At 40.5% G+C, this 16,772-nt stretch overlaps 1 protein-coding gene across 36 annotated transcripts in view; it reads left to right on the top strand.

Moving 5' to 3' along the window:
* The first annotated feature begins 1,592 nt into the window (after nt 1-1,592).
* RIMS2 (regulating synaptic membrane exocytosis 2) overlaps nt 1,593-16,772 on the top strand; it is a 601,231-nt gene continuing 586,051 nt past the window's right edge. For all 36 annotated transcript variants that reach the window (XM_053896431.1, XM_053896433.1, XM_053896465.1 and 33 more), the window contains exon 1: nt 1,593-2,095. In XM_053896431.1, the coding sequence (XP_053752406.1) occupies nt 1,920-2,095 (176 nt within the window). In that variant the 5' untranslated portion in view covers nt 1,593-1,919. The remainder of the gene's footprint in view (nt 2,096-16,772) is intronic.

Consider the following 16,772-nt stretch of genomic DNA (forward strand, 5'->3'; position numbering starts at 1 on the left):
CTAGACCAGGCTCCCCCGGAAAGGGCCAAGCTCCCGCCTAAGCCCTTAGCCCAAGCTCATTCTCACCTGGGATCATCTCACCTAGAATCTCTCCTGATGATCCTAGCACCCTCACAGCTTCCCGGCGCCTCTTCATCCTCACACCTTTCCCGGATAAACCCTTATTCCCCCAGTCTCACCTCCCTACCTCTCTGCGCTCTCCCACATTGTCCCCTCAGGGCCTCTCCACGCATTCTTTGCCATCAGCCCTCAGTTTTCCAGAACTTCCTCATCCTCCCCCCAACCTCCACCTCCAGCATAGGGTCCCAGGTCCTCTAAATCACCTGCACTGCCCACTCACTCATAGCTCCCTCTCACTCCCCTCAAGTAACCCAGGCCAGGGGCGGGGGGTTCCCACACCTTGCACCCTGGGGAACCTCTCCAACTCAACGCTCTCCCTCCTTGAAGGACCCCACCCACGACACCTGGGGAGCCCCTCCACGCACTCTTTCACCTCTGAGCCCGACACCTGGGCATCCTCCTCCTTCCACACTGTTCCTTCCTTTCCAAAACCTTAGGCGCCCCCACTTCCCGGTCACAGCCCATCTCCGGACCTGACACTCCTCCCACACTCCTCCCTGCCCCCAGGCTCCCACTCCTTTACCTCCAGACCTGACCCACAGGGCGCCCCCATCCAGCACAGCTCACGCTCTTGTCCCCTACTCTCGACTCCTTGGGCGCACCCCCCCCCCCCCCCCCGCCAGGCCAGCGTTCTATACCCCCCTCCCCCCTTGAAAACTAGCTCTCTACTCCTCCTCTTCCCGCCCGTCCCCAGCCCACAGGTCGCGCTCGGGAGGGGTGCTCGCCTGGCCCGGGCCTGGGCGGCCAGGAGGTGACGCGGCCCCCGCGGGAGGAGCCCGGGAGGTGGAGGGGCGGAGGAGGCGCGGGCGGCGGCACCGAGCGGCGGCACCGAGCGGCGGCGGCGGCAGCAGCGGCGTAGGGAGCGGGCCCCCGGCGCCGACTCCACCGACCCAAGGGGCGGCGGCCGCTGAGGGTCTGCGGGCGGGCGCGTGATGAGGAAGCACCAGCGCCCGACCCTGCTACGCGTCGAAGCTCGCTCGGATCCGGGCGTTGGCAGCCGGTGGGCCGTGGCCCCGGGAATCTCCGCCGCTAGCCCTAGTCATCCCTTCCTAGCTTTCGCTTCTCCGCTTTAGCCCGGAGCTGTCTCCGGCGGCCGCCCTCGGCCCCGCGGCCCTTCCCCGGTCGTTTCTGGAGGGGTCCTCCCTCCGCGGCGTCTGGAAGCCCAGTGACGCGTCAGCCGGCGGGACAGCTGAGCTGCTTCTCTGGGAAATTAGCCCCTGCGTCCTCACTCCCCTCTCGGCTCCCGCCCCGGCGTCCCTCCGACTGGCGGGACGCTGCCTCCCCGCGCTCGAAGCGAGTTCCCGGGACTCCCCCAGGGGGCTGGTTCGCGGCTGACCCCTTCCCCTCGGCGGCGGCGCGCGCCCCCGCCCCCGCCGGACACACTCGCGCCCCGGCCGGCGCGCGGCCCTCCCGCCCGCTCCCTCCAGTCACCCCACCCTTAGCCGTCCCCGCCACCTTACTCCACCACCCTCCCCCGCCGCTCCGCGCACTCCGCGTCCCGGCCCGGCCTCCCGCTCCTCTCTGCCAAACCGCTCACTTGCCAGCCCTTCGCCCCCGGGAAGAAGAAACATTTCCCGGAGCGCACTCCTCAGCCCTCACTCCCCGCCGCGCTCGCCCTCCCCTCCCCCTCCGCTCTTTCTTTCTTGGGGGAGGGGGGCTGTCGCCTCGGATTGAAGGCCGTTGATTTGTATGTATTTGTCCCAGCGCCGGAGGCTGCCCCAGCCGCCCGCGCGGGTGCCGCCGCCGCCGCCGGTGGAGTTGCCTCCCTGCTTCCCTAGGGTGGTTAGGCTCCACCAAACATGTCGGCTCCTGTCGGGCCGCGGGGCCGCCCGGCTCCCACCCCGGCGGCCTCTCAGCCGCCCCTGCAGCCCGAGATGCCCGACCTCAGCCACCTCACGGAGGAGGAGAGGAAAATCATCCTGGCCGTCATGGATCGGCAGAAGAAAGAAGAGGAGAAGGAGCAGTCGGTGCTCAAGTAAGGACCCGGCTCCATCTTCCCGCCTCCCTCCCTCCCCTCCGCCCCCACGGCCGCTGCCCTGCGGCCGCCTGCGCGCCCCGGATCGCCGCCCTCCCTCCAGCCGGCGGCGCCTGGGCCACGAGGGCTGCGGCCGGCGCCGGCCGCCGGGGCTGCTTTCTGGGTGTCAGAGCGCGGGGGTGTGTGTCGGGAAGGGAAGGTGCCGAGGCCGGCCGAGATGAGGGTGGCGAGCCTTTAGGCGTTGTAATTTTCCCGGGCGTCCTTACGGCTTCCCCCGCGGGCCGGTTGGGCTTCAGGGTCCCCACGGGGCTGAAGCTGAACCCAGGCTCCGCGCGTCCCCTCTCCTTTCCAGCCGCCCCCGCGCGGTGGCAGTGACTGGGGCAATGAATCCAATATGGCCGTGCACAGGTGCTCCCTGGCCGGGACCCGGGCGAAGGCGCGCCGCCGGGGATGCGGGCGCAGCAGGGGCCCCTCGTCCCGCGCTTCCGCAGGGCGGCCCTGCCTCCCGACGCGGAGACGAGCAGAGCTGCCCGCGGTCGCTGCGGGCAGGGGGGCGGCTGTGCAGGCGAGGGGCCTAAACTCTGGCAAGTCTCGGGTGGGTGTGCGGCCGCCGCCATCTTCCAGCCCCTCCCCCTCGGCGGGTTCTAACACCCTGCACTCTGCTGCTCTTCCTGTTTGCCACTAGTAAATCTGTTTAATCCTGAAGAGACTCTGAAGAGGCTCCAGTTCCTACCATTACTGCAGTTTGGGATGCTTCCTACCTTGGGAAGTTCTACTACTCGTGTTCGTAGTGTAGGCAGCCGGGATTTTGCCGAGGGTGAGAGAGTAAAAGCAGCACCCAGGCGGCGGTTTAGCGCTGTGTAACTTCAGCACCAGGGAACTGTCCAGACAGAGATACAGCTTTGAGACGCCTTTTGTCAGTCTAGCAAAGAGATTTGTTTCTACAGGTTAGCTGTTAAATGTTTTATGGTTATTTGATTTCTCAGATACTGTGTGAAAGAGACTGTGCAGAAGATGCTTAACCTTTTTATGTTCTTCCAATTCAACTTTTTTCTTTTTACTTGAAATGAATTATTCACTAAGAGATTAACTTGGACAGTTTATATGCCAGCGGTGGGACTGTTCTTTTTGCATGTTATCAAATATATTTTTCCCATATTCTCCACAGAAACACAAAATTGAAAGAGTAGAGTTCCTCCATGAAGGATGCAATACACTGACCTCTAATCATGTAAATTTTAAAAACAGGTTGTTGAATTCAGTATTCTTTAATAGACTTATACAGAGATAATTCTGTCTATACATATATATTTTCATATTTTAATGAAAATACTGTAAATTATGGTAAAAATATATCAAATATCTGTACACGTTTGAGAAAAATTGAAGGACTAAGAACAAATATTTCTGACATACTAACTGGAATAAAGAAAAATTGCTTCTTCAAAGCTAATTTGTGGGTTTGGAGACTTGTTTGGGAATATGATTTATTAGTAGGCTTGGTAAATGAAAAATGGTTATGAGATTTAAGTAGCTTATTTTAACTAATGCTAGAATAAAGCATTATTTTTGAAAGCTTTTTGAGCATAATACTCACTTTGCTTTACTATATATACTAACAATGCCTAGCTTTTTGATGACTTAGAATTTGATATTTAAGTATATGAATCTATATTTTCTACTATAATTGTGATAAAATTAGTGTTGCCAAAGTGATGTCAAATAAAACATAGTTTTATTTCTTTGACCCATATATTTAAATGTACAATGTGTTTTTATTTCTTTGTAGTAAGCTAAATCATAGTATATACTGGCTAGTTCACTGTAGTTCCAAATCCACTTATTGTTCTAGTATATAGAGATGTAAATGAATTTTTCAATACTGAATTAAGAATTACTCAGATTGAACAATAGGTTACATTAGGAAAATGTTGCAAAAGGCTTTTTCAGGTAGGTACATTACATTACATACATTACCTTTCTGTGTAAGCCTGTATGCTATGCAAATACATAGAATGTTCATGCATTCATATTCACACAGTTTAGGTAGAAACATTCTCTAAACATACATTCATACAGTCAGAGAGATTACATTGATGAAAAATCTTCATATTTATTTTAAATATCTATTTGCATTTCTGCCTAACTTAGTCTTGGAAGGAGTTATACCTCAAAATGGCCTACATGGCTTCAGAATTATTTTTATATTCATTTTAACAAGAAGTTTTTTGGAGTTAAAGCATAATATAATTACAAATTTAATTTTAAATGTTCTATAAAAATGTTTTTGGCTTTTTAAATAAGTTAAGACTAGGCAAGGAAAATGAGGAAAACATTAGATTTTATAATAGAATTATAATGAAAGAAAAATTGTTTTAAATAAGTTTATAATGTATTAAGTAATATATTATCAATATTGGGTATTAAGTTACAAATACTATATATAAGAAAAAGTGATATTAGTATTCTTCAATGATTACTATTTCTCATTAAGTTTTAGGGGTCATTTATCTGGTCAAGACTACACTGTCCTTTGTTTCTCTTTAGTGATGTCCATTTAATTAGAGATGTCCATTTAATTGCATGTTAACATTTATTTTGAGAGAAGGTCATGGACAGAGAGAAATAAACTGAAAATCAAGTTGATGTCTGCTGCCTTGTAACAATTACGTTAAAGTTTGATGTGTGCAAAATTGAAACCATTGGATGAAAATATTTTCTTATTAAGAATTCATACCAAGGGGGATGTGCGTACGAAGTACATCACAGGATGATATGTTGGAGTACAGGAAGAGAATATTAAAACTTATATTTCAAGTTCTTTCTTTCTTTGAAAAAGAAATTAAGTATTACTGATATTTAATATATAGATTGACAATGTTAAGACCCATATAATTTGTAAATACATATGCAGGTATTTAGAAGTTCACGCCTGAGATATTTTTAATGGGAGAGGTGAGTGATCAAAAGACATTGAGACCACTATAGTAATCTCTCTTTATGAAGAGATTAATTAAGGACTATTTATATATATTAGCAATTTCTTCAAAGCCTTGCTGAATATCCATATTTTCGGAAGTCTTCTGTCACCATCAAGTAATTTTATTTTATGTCTGATTGAGATACTAAAATTTTGAAGCATCTGTATCTCAGTAGATCCCTCAACAGATCAGTAATTGCTTTTTTTTATCCTTACCAGAAATCCACATACAGTTTTAGTTTTGATAACTCAATCTATAGGTAAAATCTATAGTGTTCTTTTACTTATTAATGTTTTTAAGCCTCGTCTTTCAAGATTGTAAACTTCTTGAGGGCAAGAATAATAATGTACCCTTCTTTGGAGTTTGTGTTTTGCAGCATACTTAACACCTGCGCATATTAGGTAACTAATAAGTAATGTTGATATGATTTGTAATGTTAATGAGGCAGTTTATAAATTTTGTTGGGAAAATGAAGAATAATTTTTTTGAAAGAAAGGCATAATCTATTAGGTTTATATTTTCGAGTGATTTTTTTTTTTTTGATGTGGTATTAAGAAAAAAAAATGTATGAGATAAGCAAAACCACTGAAATCAATAGAAAAGTAAGTATTCATTCAGTAAATATTTATTGAGTTTCTACTATGTGCATATCATAGTCTTTCAGATAAGGATTTTTTTTTTATAACAAATTAGAAATAATGTTTTTTGCTGTGTAAATTATCTTTGTATTCTCAGTTTGGATTTTTTATTAATGTCGAATGTCTTTTATTTGCTTCCCAAATAAAAGAAGACAGTGAGTAAAGATTTCATGATAGATCAGAGTAATAATTTAGCTTTTTTTAAAACATAGATGAGCGGTTCTAAATTTTTTTAATAATTCAATTTTAAGAGTATTTTTCAAAGCCAATTTATAAGCTTTTTTATGAATAGATAATATATACCTATGGTACAAAATTTCTTAGCTACTTTTTCTCCAAGCCAGAGGCAACTGCTTTTGCCACTGTATTGTATACTATTCCAGAAATACTCTGTGTAAAAGTAGATATGTGTATATATCACATATTGTGTGCACCTATAATGTGTGTGTGTGCACACAGATGTATGGATGTATATGTGTAAACATAAAAAACATAAATGTGCCCTGCAGTTTACTTTTTAGGAGATCAGTTCCACACCCATTAATATATAGCTTCCTCATTCATTTTAATGGCTGTGTAATATCTCATTTTATGAATGTTCTGTAATTTCTTTATCTAGAACCATATTTATGGGTATTTAGGTTGATTCTAATTTTGCCATTAGAAACAACACTGCAATAAATATCTTTGTGCATATCTCTGGAATAAATTCCTAGAAATGCATTGTTGGGTCAAAAGGTCAGTATATTTTAAATTTTAATAAATATTGCCAAATTTATTTTCATACAATAAGTATGCATAAGTGACCTAAACTAGGGAGGCTCCCATATCCTTTCCAATTCAGCGTGTGATACTCTTAGCCAATACTTTGGTGAAAGATATGCCATCGTAGATTTAATTGAAATTTTCTTATTATCAGTGAGGCTGAGGGCCTTTTGCATTTGTTTAGTTTTTTGTTTGTCTTTTGGTCATTTTTAGTGAATTGTAGAAGCTCTTTTTATTGTCATTTGTTTTATGACCTTTTTTATGCCTTTTTTTTTACTGGTCAGGATTTTTTAAAAAAATGCATTTTAATTTTTCACTTTTTGTTTTATGTCTTTTGAGTTTGTGATATGCTTAGAATGATCTTTCTCATTCTAATATTTAAAAGACTACCATATTTTCTTCTTATAGCTAAATGAAAATTTAAGAACATGGCATGTGAAATAAAAATGCAATTTAATCATGAAGACTTTTAAACAAAAATCATTATTATGATTATGTAAATAACCATGACCATTGTCAAGAATGAAAAATCTATCAGTTTTAAGAATTGCAAATGCATTCTAAAAAATTGATTGGCATTTATGAGAAAGTACCTAATAAATTCTTTATATATAATCTGTATTTTAAAGCAACTAGGATAATTAAATAATATCTTCTTGTTGACTATATTGTCATTGAGTATATATTTATAAAGAACTGATTATACTGTGTGACGAAGACAGAGGTAATGGAGGCAAGTGTGAGGGGCCAGCTGGATTTTGACTTGAAACCTTATTTTACTAATTAATAACTGTAAGGTCTTGCTTATGTTGTTAAACTCTCTGAGCCCATGTTTCCTCATCTGTATTATCAAAATAATAACACCTACCTTGAAGGATTGTTATGATCAATGTAGATTAAATGTCCTGGCATAAATAAGTGTGCCAAAGAAAGTCGTTATTAACTGATTATAGACAATAGTTTATTATTTTTTTTAACATTTATTTATTTTTGAGAGACAGAGAGGCACAGAGCATGAGCGGGGGAGGGGCAGACAGAGAGGGAGACACAGAATCCAGAGAGCAGGCTCCAGGCTCTGAACTGTTAGCACAGAGCCCAATGTGAGGCTCAAACCCATGAACTGTGACATCATGACCTGAGCTGAAGTCAGTCGTTTAACCTCCATGCAGGCGCCCCTAGACAATAGTTTCTGAACCTTAATATTATCATAGCATTCTTGGATGAAATCTTAACTCTTTTTTTTTTTTTTTTTTCCAATTGAGACATTCTCTTCCTTGTCTACTGGGAAGTCAAAAAAATGCCCGAAGGACTTTTAAGTGCCTTCATTATTTATCTAGAAGCCCAGGGATGGAGAGGGAAGGTGATGAATCGGCAGCAATTTCCTCAGCAAAAAACATTTTTAGAGAGTCTGAAACTAAGGTGTAGCAGCAGAAATAAGACACCAAATTATTGGTTATTGGCAAGATACTGATTATCATGGGTGAATGCGAGGGAACTAATTTGTGCAAATTACTCTGTGATTGTCCTTACAGTTGTCTGGGATCAATTTTTTGCTCTATTAATAAATCAAAATATGTATTTATTTATTTGTCTTATTCATATTATATCTGAGAACTCAGCGAATCTTATCAGGTTAATCTCATTTTGAAGTATCAATTTAGAGTGCTCCTCTGCTTTCCATTGCTTTTCAAATGCACACACTCTTTGTATGACTTCCACTTTGCCTCTTAGCTTCAAATTTGCCTCCTTAGAGAGCTCTTTCTTGCCCCATGTTCTTAAGTAGGTTCTTTTCTTTCTTCTTTTTCATATCATCTTTAATGTTTTTCAGTTATGCTTATTAAAATTTACAATTTCTTTATTTGTTTATGGTCTGTCTGCCCTGCTAGATTATAAACTCCCAGAGAGCAGACACCATGTCTGTCTTGTTCACCATATCAGCCTTAGCTTCTAACCCAACACAATGTTTTATACATAGTAGTACTTAAAAATATTAGTTGGGTGACTGAATGAAATGTTGGGGAATAAAATACTGTGTTCAGTTAGGTAGTGCTTGCTTTCAAGGTGAAATTTGAAGATCTAGAAGAAAAAAGTTTGCTTAGGTAGTAGTGCCCTTATTTTCAAAATCAATTGTAATTTTTAAACCTATGTGCAATTTTGCTTATTTATTTATTTATTTTTTTACTAGGAGAAAACTTACAGTATTTGCGTATGATTGCAACTCATCTTTTATTTGTTTATTAAAAACATTTTTTTAATGTTAATTTATTTTTGAGAGAGAGAAAGAGAAAGAGACAGAACATGAGCGGGGGAGAGGCAGAGACAGAGAGGGACTCTCAACATGGGGGTTGAACTCACAAACTGCGAGATCATGACCTGAGCTGAAGTCAGTCGCTTAACCAACTGAGCCACCCAGGCGTCCCTTGACTCATCTTTCTTTTAGACTAAGAGCACATCTGTTTTGATTAGAAACCAGAAGAATATTGTAATATGTCATCTTGAAATTGTAATTATTTTTTAATATAAAGAATATTTTGCTTTAAAAATTACGACTTTAGTTTGAAAGTGTTTGTATATTTCCAGTGTGTTTAACAGAGCTGAATGATAAGTGATGTACAGAATATTTTGGATAGAAATTTCTATAATTCATTCCTTTCAGAGGCAGACAACTGAAGGCCAACCATAATCACATGAGCACACTGAAATGTGAAGTGTCATGAAAAAACACAGTAAAAGTGTTTTTGGAACATCATGACCATAGTAAAAAATATGTCAGAGTAATCAAGTGAGTAGTTTGCTGTCTCTTTGGTATTGTTTTGAGGGTGTAACACATTTTATCCTTTTTAATTATGTAGAAATTTTACTCCTAGATGTTAAAGATTCTAGAGACTACAGATACTGTCGTATTCTCTAGTCACCTGATGAAATGCAGATATCTATTTCTGGGTGTTAAAACACTCTTAACCCTTCTCAGCTAACCCTTTAGGAAGTCACTATAAGGAACATGATAAACCACAGTTACAATATTGCATGATAAGTGCTGGGAGACCACGTTCACAGTGTATCATGGATATATTCATTGAACAGGAGCATCTTCTCCAGTTTGGGGGAGATGACACCTAGGCTGAGACTCAAAGGATGAGTAGATGTTCATTGGGCAGAGGAAGATATTCCAAGCAAAAATATGAAAACTCCAAAGTCTTTCTATCCCAGACTTTAACTCTCATTTGTAAAAGAGAGGCAGGGCATAGTCAAGAAACTGATTTGAAGTGGTTTACAATGTCTGGAGCATAAGGCTTATTGGAAGTGAGTCGGTAGAGGAGACTTGAGAGATGGCAAGGGTCAGAGCTTCAAAGACGTTGTATGTTTTCCTTTGATTTGGATTTAATCCTGAAGGTAGTAGGGAGTAACAGAGGGATTTTAAGCAGTGACACAGTGTAATCAGATTTGGTTGGGCACCCCCCAGCCTTACAGTCTGAGGGATTGATGCTAGAGACCAGGGCTGTAGTTAGGAGAGTCTTCTGGTAATCCAGGTGATATATGATGGAGATATGAAAGAGGACAGTTCTTTTTTGTTTTGTTTTTAAATTTTTTTTTAACATTTATTCATTTTTGAGAGAGAGACAGAGCATGAGTAGGGGAGGGGCAGAGTGAGTGGGAGACACAGAATCCAAAGCAGGCTCCAGGCTCTGAGCTGTCTGCACAGAGCCGGACGCAGGGCTCAAACTCACAGACTGTGTGATCATGACCTGAGCTGAAGTCGGACGCTTAACCAACTGAGCCACCCAGGCGCCCCTGAAAGAGGACACTTCTGCTGGAGGTGGAGAGGCAGGATAGATTTGGAAATATTTAGGAGCCAAATTACTGGGATTTGACAACAGGAGGTAAAGTAAGGGTAAAAAAGTAAGGGTAAAGTAAGCTCTCAGGGTGCCTGACTTGCTCAACTGACTGCTGTACATCATGTAGATCTGTCTTTGCTCATCTCACTGATGGTCAGCTCTCTAAATTGGTTTAGTCTCAGGACCGTTGTTCTCTTGAGAGACCAGCCGGAGAAGGCTTCTTTTATTGTTTTTCTTATTCTAAACAGTTTATAATGTGAATAGTTGTACTAGAAGTGACTATAACTTGTGATATAGGGGGGACAGGATGGGAAATAATAGAGTAGCAGTAAAAAGGGCAAAAAGGGAGAAAGAAGAGAAGGCAAAGAAAAAGGGGAGAAGATCAGTACTGTTTGAATCCATTCATAATTGTGAGGAACGCTACTTCGTATTTTAGCTTAGAAAACTTTTTTCTACTAAATCTATTAACTATTAACGTCTTGTCATTTTTTCCCCCAAAACTACAGATCTGTTTTTCTTTTATTGAACATTCCTTGCTCCCATTGACAACTTTGTCTCCGTGAGTTTCTCACCATCTGGTTTTGTTTCACTCTTCAGATGTTTTTAACTCTTGCGCAATCTTTGTTTTATATGTTAGATTTAACTAGAACAAATTTCCTTTTTTGTGTATATTCCTATATCACCTCCAAGGGAATTTTGGAAATGGGAGTGTAGTTTAGGAAGATAAAGAAAAGAGATTAGCTGTGTAAATGACATATTGTGGTTGGTGAAGATTCTGTTCCTCTTTATCTTAGCTTAGTGAATTATTGCAGATTTCATACTGTGTTGTGTTATGAAAGAGAGATAAGTTTTGTTAGATTGTGTGATGGGAAGTTCTAGAAATAGGATTAGAAGTAGAATTATAGAAAGGTAAAAGTTAAGAACAGGTTTAGGTCTAAAAGTGATAGAATATTATTTCACTTATTTTCTCTCTAGAATTGTTACCGCCCCCCCCCCCCCAAACTGTAAGCAACTAGATAGTATAAATTAGGCTAAGAATGGACGAATTTTATATAGTTTATGTATTATGAACATGTATTAGATGTACATTATATACACATGTCAAAAAGCTCCAATTTGTATTTTCCATATCACATAGTGCTAGCTAAATGCTTTTTAAAGACATTTAGAGTTAAGAACTTTCAAACAGTTTATAGATTATAAAAATTTAACCTTCTTACATTACACACACGTATTTGGTAGGTTCTGCTAAACAGAGGTTCTGGTTAAATGCTCTTTTAGGCACAGGAGGAAGATAGAATTCTCTATGTTCTTTAGCAGTTTTTTTTTTTCCCCCAACTAAGTTTATGTTCAGCTGTAAGGGAAAAATAACTTAGCAGTTTTATGCATTCTGCAGCTAGGCTTGTAGGATGTTAAAGCTGGGAAAAAAGGATATCCTAAACAATATAGCTAGATAACAGTATAACCATAATGGTGTTTATTGGTGAAAATTTTGCTTCTCAGGTGCATATATGAACAGTCTATTTCATCACACATCACACATAATTCCTTTTGACCAAGAGCTGAAAGAATTAATTGATGTTTTTATCAGCACAAAATTTTTTTCTGTTAAAAATGAATTTTGTAGTGGAGATAGCTAGGTGTTCATCAAAGATTAACATTCCTCTTTCACAGAGTTGTTGCTATGCAGCACTGCCTAGCCCTGGACTACCTTTTCCAGCTTTCCTTGTTTCTAAATGGATTGGGGTAATTAAGTTCTGGCTGGTGACTTAGCCTCCCCCCTCCATTAGACTTTGTATGAATAACAGATACACTTCTTTGTTAAGTCACTGATTTTAGGGCTGTATCTATTACTGTGGCTATTGTAAGTAATACATTCTCATGATTATTATCTGTTACTTATTTAACTTTGGAAAGCTTTAAAGTTCCTGTCTACACTGGTCGACTCCAGAAGTATTTCTGTGGTACTGAACTTTATTACCACAGGTTGATTTCTCTTTAATGATTGCTCTAAGCTGACTTAAGTCTTAAATCAGCCATAGGATTTGTGAATACAGAATTTACCAGGACAGGTCTGTTCATCTGCTTGATGACAAGTGGGCGGTACCCCAACTGGGGATTTGTTGGAGCAGGTGCAAGAAGGTAGGTGTGTACACTGAATCTTCACAGAGATACCTGCTCTGGAAGCTGATATAGGACACAGACCTCATAATGAGACAGAAAAATTTGCAATCCTAGGATCCATTTAAAAAAATTTTTTTAACGTTTATTGTTCAGAGAGACAGAGCATGAGCAGGGGAGGGGCAGAGAGAGGAGGAGACACAGAATGTGAAGCAGGCTCCAGGCTCTGAGCTGTTAGCACAGAGCCTGACACAGGGCTTGAACTCACAAACTGTGAGATCCTGACCTGAGCCAAAGTCGGATGCTTAACCAACTGAGCCACCCGGGCACCCCAGCTAGGATCCATTTTAGAATAAATTGAAGCCTCATGTTAGAAGTTTTGCAGGTTGAAGGCTATGGTTAAATTCCATTTCCAAACTAAAGGTTAGGAAGGTTTGTAGAAATCAGAAGTGAATTTTATAAGACCAGAGAGACCTGGTGCTGGTGTTGGGGAGTCCTTCTAATTTCCTTACTCTCCCTCAGCTCTCAAATGTAATCAGTTACCAAATCCTGTCATTATTCTCTTCCAAAGATCTTTGAAATCTCTCTCCTTCTCTCTGTCTTCATTGTCGGGGCACGGTTTCATGCCTTTATTATATTTTCCTTAATTATTCGTCTCCAAATGGGTATCTCCACTTTCAGGCACACCTCTAACCCATCTTCCATAATAGTACAACAGTCCAACACACAAATCTATTTTAAAGTCCTTAATATATGTCAGTGCTTCCCCACTGCATTTACTATGCAGTCTAGATTTCTAGGTGTGTCATAGAAGTCCCTTTGTGATGTTTTATCAGTTTTTATATCCTGGTAGTCTTTCTTGGGGAAGACCTTTGGTTGTATCAAATTGAAGTTAGTTCCTTATTGTTTTTTTTGTTTTTTTGTTTTTTTTTAATATTCTAGGATATATTGTTCTCTTTGCCTAGAAAGCCCTACCCACTTTTCTCTTGTTAAGTTCTACTATTTTTTGTTTAGGATTTTATTTTTAAGTAATCTCTATACCCAGCGTGGGGCTCAAACTCACAACCCTGAGATTGAGAGTCAGATGCTCCACTGACTGAGTCAGCCAGATGTGCTCCTAAGTCCTACTAGTTCTTAATCCAGGTATATATCAGGTTTCCAACCAGCTGAAAACTGGGTTAGGTTTTCCTCTGCTCTCACAACCCTTATTGCATACTTCTACTGTAACTCTTACAATATTAATACTCCATAGCCAACATATACTGGATGCTTACTGTGCTGTTACTATGCTACATTATATATGCATTATCTAATTCAGCCCCCATGACAACCTTAGGAGATAGCTATTATTTTATCATTTTTATAGATGAAAAAAATGAAGACTGAAGTTGTATGCTCAAAGTTTTTAGTGGGGAGCCAGGATTTAAACCTAGACAGTCATATTCTAGAATTTGCACTCTTAATAACTACTTTTTATTATATCATAGTCATTGAATTACTTTTCCTCTTTTCTAATAAATTATAGAAAAAGGACTGTGTTTGCAGTGGGTAGTCCATTGTGAGTGGATATAAATGTGTTTTGAGTGAATAATTAAGTGTAGCACTGCCTAACAGTGGAGAGTTGCTGATACCTCAAGAAATGATTATCTTTGGGATTTGGTGGTCACATTTGCAAGAAGTTTCATTGTTATCCTTCTTGGACATGCCAGTTATTGGTTATGGTGCGTGGTATTAGTTAAGCTAGGAATCAAGCGTGTGGTTTTAACAACACATGAAATCAGTGAAGACAATATATTTAATAAATAACTTTTTTTCACTTAAAAGACTTTTCATTTAATAAATATTTGTTCAAGGATGCGAGAGTTTAAGCCACCTTTTGCTGGTGGTAGACACTTTTTTTTGCTCTCATGTGGAGTGTTTTTCTATTTGAAATAGGAGTTGTTAGCATTTTGGAAGCCATTGTCAAAAAAGAAAATTCTCTGAGCAATGATGATGGTGGTATTGCAGGGGCAGGAAGCTAAATGAATCTTGAGAGAATGTGTGAAATTGGATCATTTTGTAGGTATGCTTGAAAATCCCCAGAGATTTAAAATCAAGACAACTGGAGCATAGACATTTAAATGGCCAGCCAGTGCGGAGGCTGTGCACCTTTGAGGACAAAGCCTTTGTTAAGACCACGTTCAATGTCTAGAACAGGTGCTAAAGTTGATTTGTAGGTGATAAAGCATATTCACTTAAAGCATATTAGTATATGGGTAGTGACCACTTTTTAAGTATATTAACAAGGCAACATGGTAACAAAGTTGAGCCAAAGAAATGAACTAGAAGATGTGTGTAATAAGCTGTTTCTTTGAGGTACTATGGCTAAGATTATTTGAAGTCCCTTTGTTTTACCTATACCTCATGCTTCATTTCTTTAAACTTTTTTTTTCTCCTTACTTTCTGGTAATGTTCTTACAGTAAAATTACAGTCTACTTTTGTTGATGTAATAACGAAAGCTTAGAATATAGAGACAGTTTTGTGGTACTGTAGGTTGTCTTAGCTGATTCCTTAGAAGGAATATGTGGAATGAGAGGAAAGAGAAATGGAAATTCAAGAGTGTGAGACTAGTATTCAGTTTGTATCTGAAGTCTCTTCTACATAGGATTTGCTTTGAATTTGAATAGGTCTCTAGACTTGTAGCAGAAAGTGAAGGAGGGAACTAACATTTGTTTGGTGACTACTGTGTGCTGGGATTCAGGTCACAAAGGCTGTAAGTAGCAGAACACAGAGGTGGGTAGATCTTTCTAACTCCAAAACTCATTCTCTTTCCATCACACTGCTATTTAGTCTTCTGGAAAACAGTTAAGACCATAGTGCTTAGGTGTCTGGACTATGGAGTCAGCCAACTTGGGCTTGAATCTCAGCTGTTACTTGGTAATTTTGCACCTCAGTGTGTTTATCTGGAGAATCCTTCTCATGATGCCATTTCTGGCCCTTCTTCTGTCACTACATCTCTCTCTGCCCACAGTGGGGAAAGATTTTTCTCTTTTAAGTACTCAGATGGTTAGACTCGGCCCAGATAGTCCAGAATAATCTCCCCATCTTAATCATATCTGTAAAATCCCTTTTGCCATGTAAGAGATGTTACATGTTACATGTTCCCGGGGTTAGAGTGTGAATACCTTTGAGGGGCCATTTTTCTCCTCACATTAGTGAGTGGCCTAGATACAATTGGATATATGTTTTTTATAAAGTAGACTTTGTACTACTCTTATTTTTTTTAAATATATTTTGTATACAGAGATACAAATTCCAGAATAATATCTCTGAAATATTTTACAATGCACTTTTTTATGGATTTATAATACTTTATTTCCCTCAACTCACTCCCAATCTGCTCTTCATTTTTTATTTGTTTAAAAATTTCCTCCTGAATAAAAATATTGGTCTAACTGCCAGTGGGGTGGGGCGTTGGGGGCAAGCAGTGTGAATTCTTCTATATTCTTCGAATATAAAGAGCACATAAGTATTCTTAAGTATTCATTTTAGTTAATAATTGGATTTATTTTTATGGAAAGAGAATTAACTTTGCCATATGACTAAATAGTGAAGAGTTATTGAAATGTTTCCAAATATTTTCATTATCTGATAGTCATGTAAATCTTTTTTTTCTTCAATAATTTTTTTAATGTTTAGTTTTGAGAGAGAGAGAGAGTGAGCCGGCACGAGTGGGGGAGGGGCAGAGAGAGAGAGAGAGAGAGAGAGAATCCAAAGCAGGCTCCAGGCTCTGAGCTGTCAGCACAGAACCCGACGTGACTGCAAGATCATGACCCAAGCCTGAGCCCGTCTGTTGCTTAACCGACTGAGCTACCCAGGCGTGCCCCTTAAACCTTTTTTTTTTTTTGAAGTGTTTTTGTTTATTTATTTTTGAGAGAGAGAGGGAGGGAGGGAGGGAGGGAGAGCACACATAAGCAAAGGAAGGGCAGAGAGAGAGAGAGAGAGAGGGAGAGAGAGAACCCAAAGCAGGCTCCAGGCTCTGAGCTGTCAGCACAGAGCCCAACCCAGGGCTCGAACTCACAAACCCTGAGATCATGACCTGAGCTGAAGTTGGACACTTAACCGACTGAGCCACTCAGGGGTCCCTGGAATATGGTTTCTCTTGCATATTTGGTCTAGGAACCTTTTCTTATCCTGCAATGAGTGTGCTTTCATGTATTATTTTTTTTCTTATAATTATTAGCTAAGAAGTCTGAATTAGTGAAAAGATGTAGTGTGTATTATGACTTGAAGTTTATGTCAGTGTTTAAAATGTAATTAATTGGTTTAACTTAGGTAATAAAACATTAAAAATAG

The sequence above is a fragment of the Panthera pardus genome, unplaced genomic scaffold, assembly GCF_024362965.1.
Source record: "Panthera pardus isolate Hobbes unplaced genomic scaffold, ASM2436296v1 HiC_scaffold_7, whole genome shotgun sequence".
Classification (NCBI taxonomy): Eukaryota; Metazoa; Chordata; class Mammalia; order Carnivora; family Felidae; genus Panthera; species Panthera pardus.